The 18090-nt window shown below is 51.7% G+C and overlaps 8 protein-coding genes across 8 annotated transcripts; 4 read left to right on the forward strand and 4 right to left on the reverse strand.

Moving 5' to 3' along the window:
- Window positions 1–48: 48 nt before the first annotated feature.
- BO83DRAFT_43295 (uncharacterized protein) lies at window positions 49–3261 on the reverse strand. Its single transcript, XM_025535650.1, has one exon. The coding sequence runs from the start codon at window positions 2906–2908 to the stop codon at window positions 119–121; it is 2790 nt and encodes a 929-aa protein (XP_025387475.1). The 5' UTR covers window positions 2909–3261; the 3' UTR covers window positions 49–118.
- On the reverse strand, window positions 3262–5332 carry BO83DRAFT_43294 (ankyrin repeat domain-containing protein). Its single transcript, XM_025535649.1, has 3 exons — window positions 5265–5332; window positions 4982–5193; window positions 3262–4924 (listed from the first exon to the last, which is right to left on the reverse strand). The coding sequence occupies exons 2-3, from the start codon at window positions 5091–5093 to the stop codon at window positions 3615–3617; spliced, it is 1422 nt and encodes a 473-aa protein (XP_025387476.1). The 5' UTR covers window positions 5094–5193; window positions 5265–5332; the 3' UTR covers window positions 3262–3614.
- Window positions 5333–5555: 223 nt separating this feature from the next.
- Window positions 5556–7107, reverse strand: BO83DRAFT_338970 (putative MFS monocarboxylate transporter; the record flags this gene model as incomplete). The annotated part of the gene is made up of 2 exons (XM_025528523.1): window positions 6711–7107; window positions 5556–6650 (listed from the first exon to the last, which is right to left on the reverse strand). The coding sequence occupies exons 1-2, from the start codon at window positions 6957–6959 to the stop codon at window positions 5556–5558; spliced, it is 1344 nt and encodes a 447-aa protein (XP_025387477.1). The 5' UTR covers window positions 6960–7107.
- A 440-nt stretch (window positions 7108–7547) lies between these two features.
- BO83DRAFT_361918 (dienelactone hydrolase family protein) lies at window positions 7548–8584 on the reverse strand. Its single transcript, XM_025529484.1, has 3 exons — window positions 8365–8584; window positions 8057–8312; window positions 7548–8001 (listed from the first exon to the last, which is right to left on the reverse strand). Exons 1-3 carry the CDS (start codon window positions 8505–8507, stop codon window positions 7645–7647), a joined length of 756 nt encoding a protein of 251 aa, XP_025387478.1. The 5' UTR covers window positions 8508–8584; the 3' UTR covers window positions 7548–7644.
- A 2404-nt stretch (window positions 8585–10988) lies between these two features.
- BO83DRAFT_378869 (uncharacterized protein) lies at window positions 10989–12403 on the forward strand. The gene is made up of 4 exons (XM_025531368.1): window positions 10989–11352; window positions 11414–11503; window positions 11597–11754; window positions 11821–12403. The coding sequence occupies exons 1-4, from the start codon at window positions 11306–11308 to the stop codon at window positions 11910–11912; spliced, it is 387 nt and encodes a 128-aa protein (XP_025387479.1). The 5' UTR covers window positions 10989–11305; the 3' UTR covers window positions 11913–12403.
- Window positions 11787–12467, forward strand: BO83DRAFT_43476 (uncharacterized protein). The gene has a single exon (XM_025535832.1). The coding sequence runs from the start codon at window positions 11972–11974 to the stop codon at window positions 12368–12370; it is 399 nt and encodes a 132-aa protein (XP_025387480.1). The 5' UTR covers window positions 11787–11971; the 3' UTR covers window positions 12371–12467.
- BO83DRAFT_43475 (uncharacterized protein) lies at window positions 12468–13186 on the forward strand. The gene has a single exon (XM_025535830.1). The coding sequence runs from the start codon at window positions 12566–12568 to the stop codon at window positions 13046–13048; it is 483 nt and encodes a 160-aa protein (XP_025387481.1). The 5' UTR covers window positions 12468–12565; the 3' UTR covers window positions 13049–13186.
- A 515-nt stretch (window positions 13187–13701) lies between these two features.
- On the forward strand, window positions 13702–17869 carry BO83DRAFT_378871 (uncharacterized protein). Its single transcript, XM_025531369.1, has 9 exons — window positions 13702–14299; window positions 14379–14394; window positions 14483–14505; window positions 14564–14681; window positions 14739–14838; window positions 14904–16350; window positions 16401–16497; window positions 16551–17336; window positions 17398–17869. Exons 1-9 carry the CDS (start codon window positions 14176–14178, stop codon window positions 17768–17770), a joined length of 3084 nt encoding a protein of 1027 aa, XP_025387482.1. The 5' UTR covers window positions 13702–14175; the 3' UTR covers window positions 17771–17869.
- The last annotated feature ends 221 nt before the right edge of the window (window positions 17870–18090 follow it).

The raw sequence follows: 18090 nt of genomic DNA on the forward strand, positions 1-18090 counted from the left end.
CTCTTTGCGGAACATGTGGGAAGCATGCGTCTATTTTCCGAACATGTGGGTAATAATAATAATAATAATAATAATAATAATACATCAATCAAGTACGCTACAGTGCGGCATACATCGTTCATGACCCTTTGACCTCATCCGCACTATCCGTGTTGAGATCACTGGCACTTCCTCGCCGCAGGGAGAGGATACTCTTACTGGCGAACTCGTCCGCCGTCCGCTCCGCCGCGCGCCATCGCGTAACAGCTTGCTCGACATCTTCGAACATTTCCAGCGTGTCTTTGATGATACCGCCCTCCTCCTGTTCGGGAACCTGCGTGCTCTCTCTTGACCCGCTATCGCTGATCATAGGGAAGGCAGGCCCAAAGCCTCGTTGAGGGATAGGGTTAAACATCACGGCGTTGGCGAACATACGGATCAACTCCTTTTCCAGCTGCGCCGAATTCACAATACCCTTCGGGGGAATAATGTCCTCTGTCTTTTGCAACATAAGGACTGCATTCTTCGAAGGAGTCCCTGTACCCGGCGCCGGTGATTCCCCGTCGCCTGCCGGTGTGCTCGCTGCCTCTGTAGCCGCCGCCAGCGCCCTGCTACCCTGGTGAATCAGCGACTTGATGGTCTTGATATCTTGCGGCCGGTAGATAAGATCGCGGTATCCCGGTGCATCACGTTCTGTCAGCGGCTTTGAAAAGGTGCCTGCAACCTTGTGCATGCTAAGCTCACTCATGATGGGAGCTCCGGTCCGGGGGAAGTTGCGCGCGCAGACTACATACGACGTCGACTGATTAGGATCAACGCGAGTGAGCTGGCTAAGCTCCGACTGAGTAGGTTCGGCCTCTAGGCTCTCACTCGGAGCACGCTTGCGCTTCGGCCGCCCCCTGCTCGGCCGACTGACCGAAGGACGTTCGGGCTCTGCCGTTTCTGAGATACCAGCTGGAGTACTGGGTACTTCATGCTTGATTTTCGCCTGGGAGCCAGTCCCCGTATCCGCTGTGGACTCTTCGTCCCGCGACAACACAGACCTTCCTCGGCTTCGGGACGACGCTGTGCTTCTGTCACGGTCCTTACCGCTAGACAGCGTTCCCCTCTCACTCTTCCGTTTAGTCCCTCCCTTGCTCTCTGCATCAATCGACAGTGTCTGATCAGCGCCAGTTCCATTGCTTTTCGTCTCGGTCCTCCGCTTTCGACGGCGAGGCTCAGGCTCCTCTGGTGTCGGCTCACGAGAACCAGGCAAAGACGGCGCTTTCTCACTGATGGGACTGATCTCCTCAGGCCGTGGCCGTTCGGGCGAACGAGGAGAGTGGGGGATGCTCAGCCGTGGAGTCCGCTTCCATGGTGTGAGAGAGCCAGGTGTAAGAACGCCCGTGTCAATCGAAGGCCGGAGAGGCCGCGTGCTCGGTGGCCGCGAAAGGATGGAACCCTGCGCAGGTCCAACCGGGGTCTGGAACGCGGGTGGTGGAATGTTCTGGGCAGGTGTGTGGGTGGCCGCAGGCACAGGTCCTGGAGTTGACGGAGCAGGTGTTGGGCGTGGTCCTTGCGGTCCCTTCTTGTTTTCGAAGGCTGGGGTGGGTGGGGGGAAGGGAGACTGAACCGGTCGCCCAGAAACAGCGGCGTTCGTCGGCTCTGGTTTCGGCTTTGCGAATGCTGGGGGAGGTTGTGGCGTTTGTGGAGGTTTGTTTAGAGACCACTGCTGGAAACTAGCCTGGGGCGGAGGTCGCTGAGGCGCCGGGCTAGCAGCTGGAACAGACTGTCCTTCCTTGGCAGAGGGCTTGCTGGCCAGAACTGGCTGTTGCGGAGTGGAAGGGACTGGCACACTTGCCTTCTGTGGAGCTTGCGAAGGTGTAACAGCGGGAGGGCGTGCGACACCCGGGCTGGGTACTGAGGCAGTGGGCGGTCTTGGCGACGGAGCCGGTGGCGCGGCCGCTGGTGCGTGGTTTACAGGGGCATTCTTGGGCACAATAGCTGGTTGTGATGGTGTCGGGAACGCCTTTCCATTCGGGGCTGGTGGCTGCTGAGGCGGCCGACCGCTCGCTACCTGAGGGTTGGGCTGAGGACGAGGTGCCGGTTGTAATGGCTGTTGAGGTTGTTGTTGCGGCAGTGGCTGAGGCTGAGGCTGTTGCTGGAGCTTTGCCTTGTTTGTCGGTGGCAGTTCGACGGGCTGTACCGACGGCGCGGCCAGAGGCCGGGGTTCCTGCGGTGGGCGCGCGACAGGTTGCGCGGGCTGCTTGCTTGAATCCAGCTCCTTCCGTTGCGGTTCCAGTGGAGGCTGTTTAACATCAGCAGCTACCGACGGGGTCGCAACTGGCATAGCTTCATCGCGGGGTCGTTGAATTGGCTTCTGTTCCTTCACATCCACATCCATCGGTTCTGGCGCGGGCTCCTGCTTCGCGGGCGCAATCGGTTGCGCTGGTGGAGGTCTTGCGGAGGTCTCCGAGAGCGCATCGCGTTCCTCCTCCTGTAGCTGATCGATCTCTTTCCTAATATCCCTATACCTCTGCTCTTCATTCTGAATCTCCCGCGTTACCAGCTCCTTGTATCTGGCATATAGGTGCGACACTAGCCTGGGCACTTTGCTGGCGTGGTTGTAACCTTTGTCCACCAGTCCGTCCGCTCGAGGGCTGGATATCTTGCGCTTCTTGGGGTTATTGGGGGTCGGGCTCTCAGCATGGTGACCGTTGGGTCCCGCGTTTGCTGAATCCCAGCCATCTCGCATCAGCGTCGCATAGAGATCCTCTAAGGCTTCGGGGCTGAGCCTTGCCGCATCGTAGGCGGCATTCTCTCGAATGAAGGGGTTGTTGCGGAGCACATCGGAAATGGAGACAAAGTTCGCGGGAGGGGATTCTAGGCCGGCGAGAGACTGGAAGAAGAGGAGGGATTCAAAAGGCGTGTAGACCGAAAGAGGAGGCATCCCCCATTGCCCGTCGAATCGGCCACTGGGGGGGAAGTATTTAGGGATTGGGGCCACGGTGATAGGAGTAATCGCAGGATTGTCGGCCCGACGAGCTCAGTCCGAAAGGCGACAAAGTCCCTCCTCGTACTACTGGATAGAGTCGTGGGTAGCACCGAAGCAGGATGAGAGACGGATACCTGAGATTCCAGGCCGACAAGACGCGAACGTGAGCGAAGGTCGGGGTGGCGGTTCAGACCATCCGCGCAGAAAAATGAAGGGCGACCGCAAGGGAAAAATCGGAGGGAAGGTCAAAAAGGATGGAGAACGCGATAGAGTCGCGAAAGGGAGGCCGTGGGATGGGAAAAAAAGAAGCTAAATTTGAATTACGTACAGCGGTAATGGGATCGTGAATAAAGAGTGATGGAAAGGATAGGCGAGATGACGGGGACTGGGGATGGATGGCTGAAGGGGACGGACGGGGGGAGGGATAGGATGGGATGGGGATGGGATGGCATCACCTTTGCGGGCAATTCACCGGGAGGAAAGGACTCTGTTTCCTCCAGAATGGGAGTCCCTCCCCTTTCGTTTCTCCCCCAAAACGGGAAACTGGCTGCTCTTGGGTCACGTGGGGGACTGGAATGCCTTTCCCGGCACGCCGGACTTGTTTTCCTGCTTCGGAGTCACTGGCGGCAGCTTTTCCGAGAGCACCCAGTAGTCCCAGCCTTCATGTCTCCTCACCTGCTCTTCTTCCCATCCAAGCCCAATCAGCGCAGTTTTCCATATTCTGGACTTGTCCCCTATTTTCATGGATCGTGTACCTTTTGCGCTTCATGATATATGTTCGATTTGCTCCGTTTCTCATGAGCAGCCGAACCATAGACACAGACCGTTGCCGGACGGCTAACATCAGCGGGGCTTGTCTACCCACTGCCGCGCTACGCGGATGATATTCATTTACATCCGCTCCATACTGCAACAGTATCTCGGCAATCTCCTCTTGTCCAGATATCACGGCCTTTTGCAATGGTGTCCTATGCTGAGACTTCCCATTTGGACTAACTCCAAGTTCCAGAAGCAGCTGCACCATCTGTGATATTCGCTGCCAGGCGCAGGGGCCTTCCATAGCGCTGAGCAGCAACAGTCTACCCTGGTCAGGTGTAAGAGGAGCGCTGAGACGAGCAAACAGCCATCGCACTGCTGCAAAGTGTGTGAAGCAAACAGCCAGCCGCAACGGCCCCAGGAGATCATTCAATACCCGGGGATACCGCTCCACAAAGAACTCCATCAGCTCTACATCGCCCCTGCGCGCCAATTTCTCTAATGCTTGCCTGCATGCATAAAATGGCTTAGTAGGGTCAGCGTGTTTCTCTTGGTGATGATGCTCAAGCCATATTCCCAGCGCCTCTTTGTTCCGAGACATCGCAGCCATGGCCAAAGCACTCATGGGGATTCTATAGATCAAGGTGTTCCACATGGAACACCCATGCTCCACCATAGTTTTAGCGATCTCTCTGTTTCCTCTTTGAGCTGCGACACTTATCGGGATGACCCCAAATCGTAGACATGGCTGCTCTGGATCTAAACCGTTCCGCTGTGCTGTGCTCAGTTCTGCACAGTCCCCCCGTAAGATGGCCATACAGGCCAAGATAATCGGCATCGACTTTTCAATCGGTTCATTGAACCTGTTGTCCACTTCATCAATCCACCACTGACATACCAGGCGATGGAACATGCTTGATGGATCATTGTTCCCCGCTATCGCCACATCAATCAACCCCTCGGTCAATTTATCCTTGTCCTCCAACGCAGGAGCATCCCCCAACTGGTACTCTATCACCTCCTGCACGAAATACGTAAAAGCACATGGTCTGTGCGAATGCTCTCGTAACTTTCGCTGCAGGTAAAGCCGTTTCAGTCGATCAGGGAAAGTACCCCATGGTGATGAGTCCAGTTTCTCTTTAGTCAAGAAAGTAAATAACTCTTCCAGATCCTCGCCATTTATAAGATAGTTGATGATCTCTTCGTTAAACAGGCCTGCTATTCTGTCAGATTTGATGCTCCTGGGAGAATTACTGGGTGGCCGTCACGCACTATTCACTTTTCTCGCACGCAACCACTCCGGCAAGTACAGTTGAGGTAGGAGGTGCTGGATGATCTGGCGAAGGATCTCGGTGGGGAGGTAGTATGTCTCTGACGAACCCATTTCTGACTCGAAGTAATGACAACTTTTGTGGCTTTTTCGGCCTTGTTTTCTGGTGTTGGGTTGAAGTACGGGCTGAGGTTCCCTGCGCAAGATGGAGAAGCTAGTACAGAGTAGCTGTTAACTATATCAGGAATCGGGCTGACATTAGGGTGGAAGGGTCCGTAGTAATACCTGCTAGTAGGTCAGCCACAACAGTAAAATGACCAGTTGGCTACTAGTTGAATTTGCTTGAATCTGATTGTGTATATATTATTCAAGGACAAAAGTGGTTGATTGTCAACTCCAGATTGTTGGCGTTATGACATGTGGAAATGGCCCTGTACCAAATAAGGCTGACCATCTAATCTAGTAGGAGACGTACAGCGACAGACCAGCTGACGCTATACAATGACAACCAGCAATCCATCACATGAAAAAAAGACATGAATAATTTTATCCCTACCGATCTTCCCTACATAGCAATCACAACCACCCGACCCTCCTAACAACCCAACTCCCACCCCCCACCAACCCCGTCACGCCCGTAAAAACGATCAAACTACCATACCCAGACCCAAACCCGAACCCCAACTCCCCAGTCCACGGCATCCCCTCCAGCAACGCCTCACTCAACGGTCCGGAGACAATATTCCCAACGCCCCTACCAGCCGCCAAGCAAGCAAACACCATACTCGATTCAGCGGCACCATCCTTCCTGACCACCTCCTTCATAATGCCCGGCCAAGTACTCGTATACGAGCCCGCAAAAAGCCCATACACGATAGCAAATACAAACAATGGGGCTATTGAAACACTAAACCCCCAGATCAGAAACACTCCCACGGTCGAACCCACAGTCGAGACCAGAATGCAGGTCGTCACGTCCCACCGGTCGATAATAGCCCCCATGACTACGCACCCTACCACGGACGCAACGTTAAATAATATCAACGTGAGAGCTTCCAAACTGCCAGACGAGACGCCGATGACTCTTGCATATGAAGGTAGATAGATAGACGGGAGGAAGTACCCCACTGCCTCGACCATGTTGAATAGCTCGAAGAGGAGGAATGTTCCTGATGTCCAGAGAAACCGGATCTCCTTGAGCCGTGGTCGTGGTGGATGGTATTGTTGTTGTGCTGGGTCGGTACTATTCCGCACTGCAGGCGACACTCTAGGCTTAACGAACCATACCAACGGGGCTGTGAGCACGAACAGCACCACTGCGAACCCTCTCAGCGCTATCCGAAATCCGTATCGATCGAGAAGCGTCTCCATGACGATGGGGAGTATCGCGCCGCCTAGGCCGGTGCCGGCCCACATGACGCCGAAGGCGAAGCCCCGGCGTTGATCAAACCAGTCTTCCATTAGGAGAATGCAGGGTGAGTAGGCGATGCTTCCGCCGATGGCGTAGAAGATGCCTTGGGAGATGATCAGGTGGGTGGTGGTTGTGGAGAGGGAGGAGAGGCCCAGTGAGAGACACATTGTTAGGACGCCGAGGGCGCAGCCCAGACGTTGGTAGTGAGGGTAAGTGCGGTAGAGGGTGAAGATTATGGGGAGGTCGAGGTACATTATTCCCTGTTTTGGGGGTTTTTGAGTTAATTTGGGGGTAGGAGAGGGATAGAAAGGCCGACTTACCATTGCGCATGTTCCGATGATGGCGATGTTGTTGGAGTTTTGGAACATGGGGAGTGTGCTGTAGTAGTCTTGAAAGACACCGTAGGTGAAGGCGAACCCCCAAACTAGGGCTTCCATGACAAAGCACGCGGCGAGGAAGAACCAGGCATCCTTTCCGTGGTCGATGGGTGGGAGAGAGGCAGAAGACTGGTTTATTGGATCATGGGGTTTCTCATTAGGAAAATCTTCCCGGTCTGATAGTCTGACCATGATGGATTATGAAAAAAAAGATAGAAGGCAATTAAAAGCGAATAAGAAGAGCGAGTGTCTATATCATAGTATGATTAGACGGCATGCATAAATGCAGATAGTATGTAGTCTGGGTAACCGGATGGAACGAGTTATCTCTGTATAATACTTCCTATCCCCCATCCTCAAAAATTGATATAATCGGAAAAGGGAAAACCTGTCTTATATTGATCAACTATGAGGAACTGCGCTTGGGCCATGTCAGCGACGCCCTGTCATTGACATGCTCCCGTTCACAGCCCCCATTGGTGGATTAGATGCTAGCGTCTACGCTTTCTATGCTTTCTGCGTAATATTGGCCTTACTATAACTCATAAATCGTGGAACTATACTTGTAAATATAAGGAACCGAGAATAGTACTCTGGAGAGGTTAATTCAAAGTCAAGCTATGCGGTAAGTATCGTGAGCTGGATGTGGAGAATTTCCTGGTTCTGTCTTACCTGAGATTGGGGATTTAACGCGAAAGCGATCTTCGAGCTTCAGTGTTCCATGATAGTGATGAGTCACATATCTTTTCAAATATAAATGATTGACATAAATTGAGAAGGTCGGACATTTTTGATATAATGGGCCATATAGCCTATTTCCATTGAAGTAATCATATCTCCCATTTTAGGTAGGTTATTTTAGACAAAAGTCACATCATTACAAGTGCTCCTTGAACCACTGAACAGCCTGCAAGAAAGCATTCTCCTTAGCATACTGCACCGTGCGGTTGGCAGGGTCTCCACGGACAGCAAAGCCGTGCGCAACGCCGCTGTAGAGGTTGATCTGGTAAGGGAGACCCGAGTCCTTCAGGATCTCTTCGGATTCATGGCGCTTCTCAGCGGGGAAAATTGCATCAGTCTCTGCAGCAGCAATAGCCAGGGGGCCCTTGATGGCCTTCAACTCCTCCGACTCGACGAAGGAAGGGTGGGCGGTGTATCCAGCATCGATCTGGCCGGGGCGGAGATGGCGCACAACGTACTTGCCACCGAAGCAGTAACCCACGGCACCGATTTTCTGATAGATGTTAATCCCTTTCATAGTCACTTCAGCCCGCTAGTGGGAGTCATACCTTGCATCCATACTTAGTCCTCATCTCCTTGATGCATGCCTCGATGATAGGATCGACGACCTCGGGAGTATGGGGCTTCTTGTCCTTGTGGTATGCGCCACCCTTCCATGCCATGATATCAAAGCCGTCAGGACGGTTGAGCGGGATGGCGTCGTTATCGAAGAGGTCAGGCATCATAACGAAGTAGCCATTAGCGGCAAACTGGTCGGCAATGAGCTGGGCGTTGATGAAGCGGTGACCGATCACATCCGTGATGCTTCCTTTCGTTAGCTTGGTCTTTTTGGGGCATTGCTAAAGGCAGGACATACACCAAGATACCATTCTCGGTGGACTTGTCAGCAGGAGAGCTGGTGTAGATCTCGAAATCATTGAGCTGCGAGAAGCTACCCTTGGCTTCACCTTCGTGCTTGACGCCTTGGTAACAGCAGCTTCCGGCAGGGAGGGATGCCATGATTGCTTATCGACAATTTATGCTGTAGGCTGATTTTATCTTGGAATATTGAGCGGTGGAAAATCACAGTAACGCTGACCGAAGGGATGAGGGGAAGGGGATAAATAGCGGGGCATGAGCTGCCACCTCCGACACACTCGGAGCTACTCGTCCGTTATGTCCGATAAGATGTTAATTCCATGGTTAAGCTAGCTTCTCTCAACCTAGACCGATGAGAAGGATTTATCCCAACATAAACCAGCCACACATACCGCGATTATATCGGCAAGCTATAAGCGGAGCTGCTCCCCGGCATGCCGTCCGTATCATACATTCCCGAGGCCTTGGTGTGCGGCAACGCATACAACGCAGATGAGCGAGAAACCATACCTTATGACCAAAAGAAACACCTCAATCATGGCTACACTGAGAATGAAGCCTACCGTGCAGAAACGAAGAGTATGATGGGACATCCACTGCAGCCAGGCAGCTGTCAGCTGATCCTTCGCCTCTTCTTCCTGCGTAGTCTCCCCCCACCTCTTTCAATTACCACTCAACCTCTTGAGATCAGATAGAATGAATATACATGATACCTTTGACCCTTCGTCTTGACAAAGTATGAACGGAGAGTACAATAGAATGGCCGGTCGTCATTGATATTAGATTGGCTTCACGATCAGCTATACATGATCAATCTTACCTCCCACCCGGACTTAGCTTGATGTGTTAGAGACCCTCTTTTGTTGCATCCCTCGGGATTTACCGTCGGATCCACGCAGCGTGCGGCATTTTGATAAGACTTACTCGTCACCTAATCTAGTAACCATGATGTTGGTCACAGATTCAGCAGGCTATGAAACAGATCACCAGAATTTTTCCAACTTCCAGATATGTAGCTGCTGCCCTACTGGATTGGATTAACGGCTTCTTGCCGAGTTTCTCTTCTTGATCCTGTGACTAACAGGGCGAGAGGAGTCTATCTTCCGAGCAAGGTCATGATGCGATGATTTCTGAGTGCTCCGTAGTAAGTTCTATATTATAAGGCAGCTCATAGTCAGCTCGATGAACTGGGTGAGGAAGAATGTTGTGCAATCCGAAAATAGTATATGCAGGTACACACGGACGTCTTGCAGCACATTTGTGATATGTAAACCGATCGTCCCAGTTATAAATACTCTACTCTGGACCAGGCCTATAGACAGATCAAATACAGATCAATGTAATATCCCAAACTGAGCATCGGTGCCTGAAACGCCAAACCCTTCCTGGAAGGCAAAATAGGAGCTAGTTCATTCATACTTGCAATTGAGCTGACTCGAACCCCGCGTACAAGCCGAGTCCTATTCTATTTCTGGCAAGCAGAACCAAGCTGAGAGGGAAGAATAATAGGGATCACCGCATTAGTGGCCGCTCTCGTAAGTGACATGCATAATCGCGATGGGCTAAACGGTAAGGTTGCGATCTTCTGGAGCTTGCTTTGCTAGGAATTTGACATGTAAATATCAATAGCTGGAGTGGTGTACCATAATTGGTCTCTTTGGCAGTCTTTGTTAGTCACTACCTATGCGAGTATCTCTAATGGGCACATCCAAGGAAAAAGCAACTCTTCAAAGGCCGATCACGATCAGGATGTGATTTAAAAGGCATGCATAGAAAGACGCGGACGTTGATACTGACAGTCCATAAGCCCGTGTGGGAAGGCCCCGTGAGGAGATAGCATAGTATGGCCACCGTAGTTGCAATGTTTCAGAAGATAAAATTAAAAACGGCGTCGTGCAACAAGGTGTATAGATTGATGGCACTGGGATCTGCAATAGGAAAGCAGCGAGTGGCCGGGTGGCAATAAAGAGGGGCGGGGGGGTGGCAGCAAGGCAGTCATGGTGAGTGGCCTCACAAAGACTCAAAACAGGGGCAGATCCGCTCTCACGTGACAGTATAATTTCCCATTGGTTGCGGCTCCGTCATGGAAGGATGGGACGGGATTCAGGGGCACCTTCCAGGCAGAGTGGACGATGCAATTCCACTACCGCCCAACTAGTGAGGAGGATGGAGCTGCACTATTTACTCCCAAAGGCAATCATGGAGCACCCGAACCACCCATGGATGAGTTTCTACTTACCTAAATTGACTATTCTTTGACACAGACCTGACACCCAGCACCCTTCGTCTATTCTTCCATCCTCTCCTACTTTCTTCGCCATCGCTTCCATCGCCTTTCTACGGCTGCTTCTTTACCTGCGACGAATCTAAAGCCGCGGACAGCCCTGCATCCCACCTCCATCTTTCCCCCCAGCGCTTGCCATCGTCATCCCCGCCGATCGTGCAGCCCCTGTCATTATCCATCCATCCCCATCGGACTCAATAACCCAAAAGTGGTCCCCTCCCTACCTGCCCGGTCTCCAGTAGTGCGACGGCGTCCGCAATTTCGCCGATTTTCCCCTCCAGCCATCGCTCAAGTCCTCGCTGCCCCCTTTTATAGTTATTACTTAGATCCCGGCCGGTCATGGTCTCCGTCATCAAAGCTTCTATATTATAATCAATTTCTTCGAATCTTCGGTGATTTTTCTTCCTCGCCTTGTCCACTCCAGAATACTCTGAGCGCCTGGTCCACCCCGTCCGTGCTATCATATCCACTTAATAACCCCCTGTTCCGTTCTTGACGCGCGCGCTTCTAAACTCCTTCCCACGTCTTGGACTTCATTTCACATACTCCTTTTCCCCCCCCTTCCTAACCTTCTCGCATTCATCTTACCCCCCTTTCGCTTCGATCCTCCATACCAGTGCTCCGTAACCAACGCCCTTGACAACCACTAAACAAAATGTCGGACATCGATCAAGAATGGAAGCCCAAGAACCGTCCACAGTCGTTCGTTCTCCTCTCTTGCGACCTTCTCTCCCCAACGTTGGTGTTGACCAAGTCGTGGCAGGACCATGGCACAAGCCTTCTCATCCGCGCTGGATAGCGCCTTTTCGCTTGATTCCGATGTCAATCACCTTTCACAGACCATCGATCAAAAGTAGGTTCCACTTGGGTTGTTGATGATTTGCGATCTTGTCTCGCTTCTAAGCTTGTGTTGATGCGGCGAGACTGACGAGCCTGTCAACCATAGGAGACACCAAATGATGATTCAGGAGCGAGAATTAGAACAGCTTCAGGCTAGAATCCGGGAAGCTGAGGAACGCCTCAAAGCCCGACAGTCTTTGGTCCTCGACGGAAACAATACAAGGTCTCCTTCGGCGCAACGAGGGGACCGGTTCTACCAGTCAGGTGAGAATTCCCAGCTGGACAACATCTGCCACGGTCGTCATTGTTGCTGACAGCGCTTGGTTGCAGCATCCACCTCGGCATCGACATCCCCTACAGATTCCGCCGGCCAATACTCCAGCGGCGACGAACAACAGCGTGGTCAGGGCCGCAACTCATGACTGCCTTTGACGGGCCGGGGTCGGTTATTATCTGCATATAATTTGGGTCAAGGTTTGGGATGGGAGATTACGGATTCGACTTCACTGCTTTCATCTTTTATATATCCTCATTTGGCGGGCATGTTTGGAGAAATCGGTTCTGTTGGCTTGGACGCTCCGTCATTGCTTCCCTCCACCACGTCCACGCCGATCAAGGCTGGGAGGGAAAACAACGCCGGCGCGGCTCACTTGTCGCTCCCTCCCCTGATGTATTGGGCGGTGACCACATCCGCCCCTGTGCGGGCCATCCCAATCTTCGAAAGTTTCGGAGAGACAGTCGAGCTTGTCGTCCAGTCAAATTTGGCGTTAAATATTGTTTACACAGTCAATATGTTGGCATTTATTTGGTCTTCAAATTTCTGGCTTTTGTGTCTCAATATAGCGAAAGCGAAAGGCCGGCATCCATGTCGGCCACGTAATGCGGTTACATTAGGGTGTCATGTTTGAACCTCATTCTTTGCACACCTATATCAGACGGGTGAGGGGTGGTCAATAGATCAAACCCGATAGCGTGCCGAAATACGCGCAGGTTTCCATGCACAGTGCAGCATATCCGGTGCCAATATAGGACAGCTGTATGCGATATAGAATCTGTTATCAGTCAATGAAAGCCGATGCGGTCGCATCGCTGCAAGATGAAAGCTTCCCACTGGCCTGATGCAGACCGCATCACGAATTGGGCCGACAACGTGTGGCTGCAAAGCGCACATCATCTTGTCAATATTGTACTTGAGGCGAGCATGAAGGTGGGGTCGTTAACTCAGGCCACGTTAATGCCACTAGCGGAGGATTATTCTTGCCCTATCGCGGGCCATCCGCCAACAGCGTTTGCCCCTTCCCTTGGACTATTGAAGGAATTGTTCCTATTCGGACTGCAAAACATCCTCTGCTACCAGCAATGCCGCCACTTGTACTTGTACCGATTTCTTCTCCTCGAGCGATACAAGAAAAGAGGTAAACATACAATGCACCTCCATCTGTTGTCGAGGAGCGTCCGGGTATACCTTCACGCCTACAGGCCATCGTCTACATCACGTTTCTCTGTACCCAAGAATGAAGTCTGCAGGTTGTCCTCGCTGCTCGGACCTCCAATATGACGCGTCTACCTAAAGAAGAGGAGCGCGGTCGATTCAGCGAAGACTGTACGTCTCTTGTCTCCCAACGGAAGAATTTCCGAGGGGAGGGCCTAGTCTGCTTTCCCATTGTATAGACGTGACTAGGTACTAGCGATGGGTATCAGATGTATGAGAGGACTACTTGGATGATCTGCTGCGAACATGGCTGCCAGCAAACATTCCCGTCGTCTTGGCGTGAGTGTCACCACATTGACATCTGCCTGTCCTGATATTAAGATATTGTCAACAAACTTGACTTTAGTGAGGCGGGTGGGCTGCAGGACATGTTATGGTTTCACCATCAGCATCTGCAAGCCAAAGTCCGGCGAAGCACGACATTTGTAATGGATGCTGGCCTGTCATCTGATCTGCTAGCCGAATATGGCGATGCCGGGCCTGCATCATGGTGATACCAAACTCGTACTGTACAGTATAGTATGTATGGTATCCGTTGGGTTTGCAGGGCGGCCGGGTATAGTGGCCTGAGTCTTGAGGTGGCAACGGAAAAGAGTATCTGAGCGCAGCAGCAGAAGAACTTGAATCAGAAGAATGAAACATCAACAAGACAGAATGCTATTTTGAATCGTTCTCACAATTTCTTATATACCACTTTAAATCGAATGTATCCTCTCATATTTTATCAACATCAGCCCCGAGTGGAAATGAAAACCCAAATTGCATTATCAACCAGCTTCACTCATGATCTCCTCGGGTAGGACCAATGATGTCAGAATCATCCCCGGACCTTGGAACTCCCCCCAGACAGAAAGCGCCCGAGCAACGGTCCAGACCCCCCCAAACGATAGATAACTGAGCTCTGAACTGTGAAGTGTCCTGCAGGAGCTGCGTCGGTGCGACCTACCATGTCAGCCACTGGTCCCTGAGCTCCCGGTCATTCCCTGTTCCTCTCTTGCGCCTTTCCCCAACCCCTCATCCCGGCCCTGCTCTTCCCCTTCGTCTCTTATCAGGCTTTTTCTTACGTTTTCTCGTCCCCTCCATATCTCGGACTCCTTAATTCCTTCATTGTTCTTTCTTCCGCGCAATTGTTTTTTTGGAGCTGGTCTTCTTCTTCATCCACTTGAACTACTCAGCATACCTTAATCCCAATCATGGTGCTCATTGATAAGCACGAGTACGTATCCCAAGAAGAACGTCGTCTGAGAGAGGACCGTGAACACTCGCGGTACTGGAAACGATGGGGGCCGTATGTGGCAGAGAGGCAATGGGCTACTGGTATGCTTCTCTACTACCTGTCTCATCCAAATCGCGCTGGAAAGTACCTGGACTAATGACCATCCTTGATGCCCCGCAGTTCGCGAGGATTACTCGTAAGTCTTTAATTCCTCCACACTCATTCGGTGTCGGGACTAGAAAGCAAGCGACACTTACTGATTCTTCTGTTTCATCAATTATCAGGGAGAATGGAGATGCTTGGAGCTGTAAGTCCCTCAATTTACATGTGTGCCGCGCGGCCAGGGCTGATCAAGTGATGTCTAGACTTCTCTCATGATCATGCGCGGTCTAGGACCTTCCGCTGGGGTGAGGACGGGATTGCCGGTGTCTCAGATACCCACAACCTGCAGAACATTGCCTTTGCATTCTGGAACGAGAAAGAGTATGTTGGGTCTACCCCGTTACGACTGAATTGAATCTCAAGCTCACCCTGATCTAGCGACTTTCTGAAGGAGCGCCTATTCGGGTTGTCGAATCCTCAAGGTAACCATGGTGAAAGCATCAAGGAAGCTCATTTCCACGTTGATAATACTCCGACGGTTTGTGCTTCAATTCTCCAAGGTGGACGGATCCCACGGCCCTTCTGACTCCATTGCGCTCTCAGCATTCCTACATGAAATACCTCTACAAGTATCCCCAGAAGAAGTTTCCGTACAAGGAACTCGTGGAAGAGAATGGCAAACGCTCAAGGCAAGACCGCGAGTATCAAATCCTTGATACTGGAATCTTCGACGACAACCGATACTGGGACATCTTCATCGAAACAGCGAAAGAAGAAGACGATGAGGAAGAACTGCTCTTCCGCATCATTGCCTACAACCGAGGACCAGAGCCTGCCCCGTTACACATCATCCCTCATGTTTGGTTCCGTAACACCTGGTCCTGGGGCTATGAAGATCAGAAAGAGAAACCATCTGTCGAACAGGTGCATCCCATGATAGCCAAAACATCTCATCATAAACTTGGGGAGCGATATGTGCAGTTCGCCCCCTCGCCGCCTGTTGGTGACGGTCAGGACGATGTATTCCCTCAAATGATGTTCACAGAGAACGAGACGAATAACGAGCTGTTGTGGAACACCAAGAACAGTCAGCCATACGTGAAGGACGCCTTCCATCGCCTCATTGTCAATGGAGAAAAGGACACAGTCAACCCTGCGAACAAGGGTACCAAGTTCGGTGCCTGGTACGCCTTCAATGAGGGTGAAGGAATTCCTCCTGGAGAATGCGCTGTCGTTCGATTCAAATTTTCGCGGAAAAGGGGTACATTCCTGGATGAAGAGGTCCTCGATAATGTCATCGATGAACGCAGGGCCGAGGCAGACGACTTCTATTACCACATCAGCCCGCTTCCCATGAGCGATGATCTACGCAACATTCAGCGACAGGCATTTTCTGGCATGTTGTGGAATAAACAATTTTATCATTTCGTGTGGGATCAGTGGTCAAATGGTGACCCCGGTCTCATTCCACCTCCGCCGGGTAGGAAGCATGTCCGTAACCAACAGTGGAAGCACTTGTACATGGAAGACATTCTCTCAATGCCTGATTCTTGGGAGTATCCATTTTTCTGTGCATGGGATACGGCTTTCCATTGCATCCCGCTGGCCATGATAGACCCTGATTTTGCGAAGAAACAGCTGGACCTTCTCACCCGGGAATGGTACATGCATCCGAACGGGCAGCTCTCAGCGTACGAATGGAACTTTGGTGATGTGAACCCACCGGTCCACGCGTGGGCCACGTTCCGGACATTCAAGATCGAGCGGAAGATGTATGGCCGGCAGGATCTTGATTTCCTGGAACGAGTCTTCCAGAAGTTGTTGCTCAATTTTACATGGTGGGTCAACCGCAAGGACTCTGAGGGTAAAAATGTCTTTGAGGGTGGCTTCCTGGGCCTGGATAATATTGGGCTATTCAACAGATCGGAGCCTCTTCCTACCGGGGGAGTCCTCGAGCAGGCTGATAGTACAGGCTGGATGGCATTCTACTGCCTGTGCATGCTGAATATCGCCCTCGAACTCGCCAAGCACCGGCGGATCTACGAAGACAGTAAGCATACTATATTTTAAGACTTTCATCGGCTAACAAATGACGCACAGTTGCATCTAAGTTTTTCGAGCATTTCATTTTGATCAGTGATGCCATGACATTCAAGTCCGGAGGGCAGGAGACGTCCCTTTGGAATGAGGATGATGGGTAAGCCGTGTCTACCTGTACTTATATATCTATCAATTGCTTACTTTGGGTAGATTTTACTACGACGCAATCTCCTATGGTGATCCTTGGACACAACAGCTTCCCGTCCGGTCCCTCGTTGGCCTGATCCCTCTGTACGCTGTTCTCACCCTCGAGCCCGAGTTGATCAACAAGTTCCCCTCCTTCAAGAAGCGATTGGAGTGGTTTGTTGAGAACCGGCAAGACGTGGCAGAGCGCAATATCGCCAGCATGAAACACCGTGGCAAGGATGAGCGGCTCCTCCTGTCCCTCGTGAGCAAGAGCCGTCTGGAGCTGATCCTCAAAAGGATGCTGGATGAGACGGAATTCCTTTCAGAGCACGGCATTCGATCCATGTCCAAGCACCATGAGGAACATCCTTACTCGATGGAGGTGAACGGCCAGATGTTCCGGGTCAGCTATGTTCCTGGTGAGTCGGACAGCGCTCTCTTTGGGGGTAACAGCAACTGGCGGGGACCGGTCTGGTTGTGTGTCAATTTCCTACTCGTCGAGTCTCTGCTACGATTCTACATGTTCTATGGCGATTCATTCAAGGTGGAGTGTCCCACAGGCTCCGGAGAATATATGCATCTGGGACATGTGGCGGAGGAGATCCAGCACCGGTTACAGCACTTGTTCGCGCGCAACGACGAAGGACGTCGTGCCGTCTACGATGGCTCCGACCTTCTCGACTTCAATGAGCACTGGAAAGACTACATGTGGTTCCATGAGTACTTCGACGGAGACACTGGTCGGGGTCTGGGAGCATCTCACCAGTGTGGATGGACCGGGTTGATTGCTAAGATCATCCACGATACGGGGTAAGCTATGCGACGCTAATCAATGTCCCTTTATTTATAATAACTCTAACCAACTCAACAGAATCAACTGCCGGGTCCCACAGACCCCTCGCTCGCCATTTGCAGCAGCATCACACTACTTTGACGACACCTTTTCGCGGACAGTGCGACCACGCGGGAGCCGTCGCCCCAGCGTGCGCCGCTCATCCACCAGCCGGTCAATCGGAAACCGCAGTGACTTTGAGTCTGCTTTCACGGGTCGTAGCACACCTGGGCCAGAATCCGCTTTGGATGATGATGAGAAACTCGGCGAGTCGGGACTGGGATTTGGAGATGACGAACATGTGTCGCAGTACGTGGAGAGTCAGCTGGAACGTGTGCGCAGTCGGGCATCGATGGGAGCGTATGAGGACGAGTTTGAAGCACAGGCTGATCGAGTCCCGAATGGACATTGAGCGACACACTAGAGGAGGGAGAATTGCATAGCAGATTCTATAGCGCGATGATAAGGTTCCATGTTAGTAATGGTTGTGGATACATAGGTTGTAGACGATGTAGATGATTATATATTCGTTGAAACTTGACAACATTGTATGCTAGTCACCCAGTGTCTACTGCCATCATGACTGGGTGTCCCAGTTTTGAAAACATATTATCCAAGATACTGAGAAGTGATAAACACAACTAATTATCAGTAGCAGACCGTTAGTAACTGTCATGCAGTGGTATCGTTTCAACTCACTGGTCGTTCCAACTTGAACTCGCGATGAGTGAA

Source organism: Aspergillus eucalypticola (assembly GCF_003184535.1).
Source record: "Aspergillus eucalypticola CBS 122712 chromosome Unknown BO83scaffold_14, whole genome shotgun sequence".
Lineage (NCBI taxonomy): Eukaryota > Fungi > Ascomycota > Eurotiomycetes > Eurotiales > Aspergillaceae > Aspergillus > Aspergillus eucalypticola.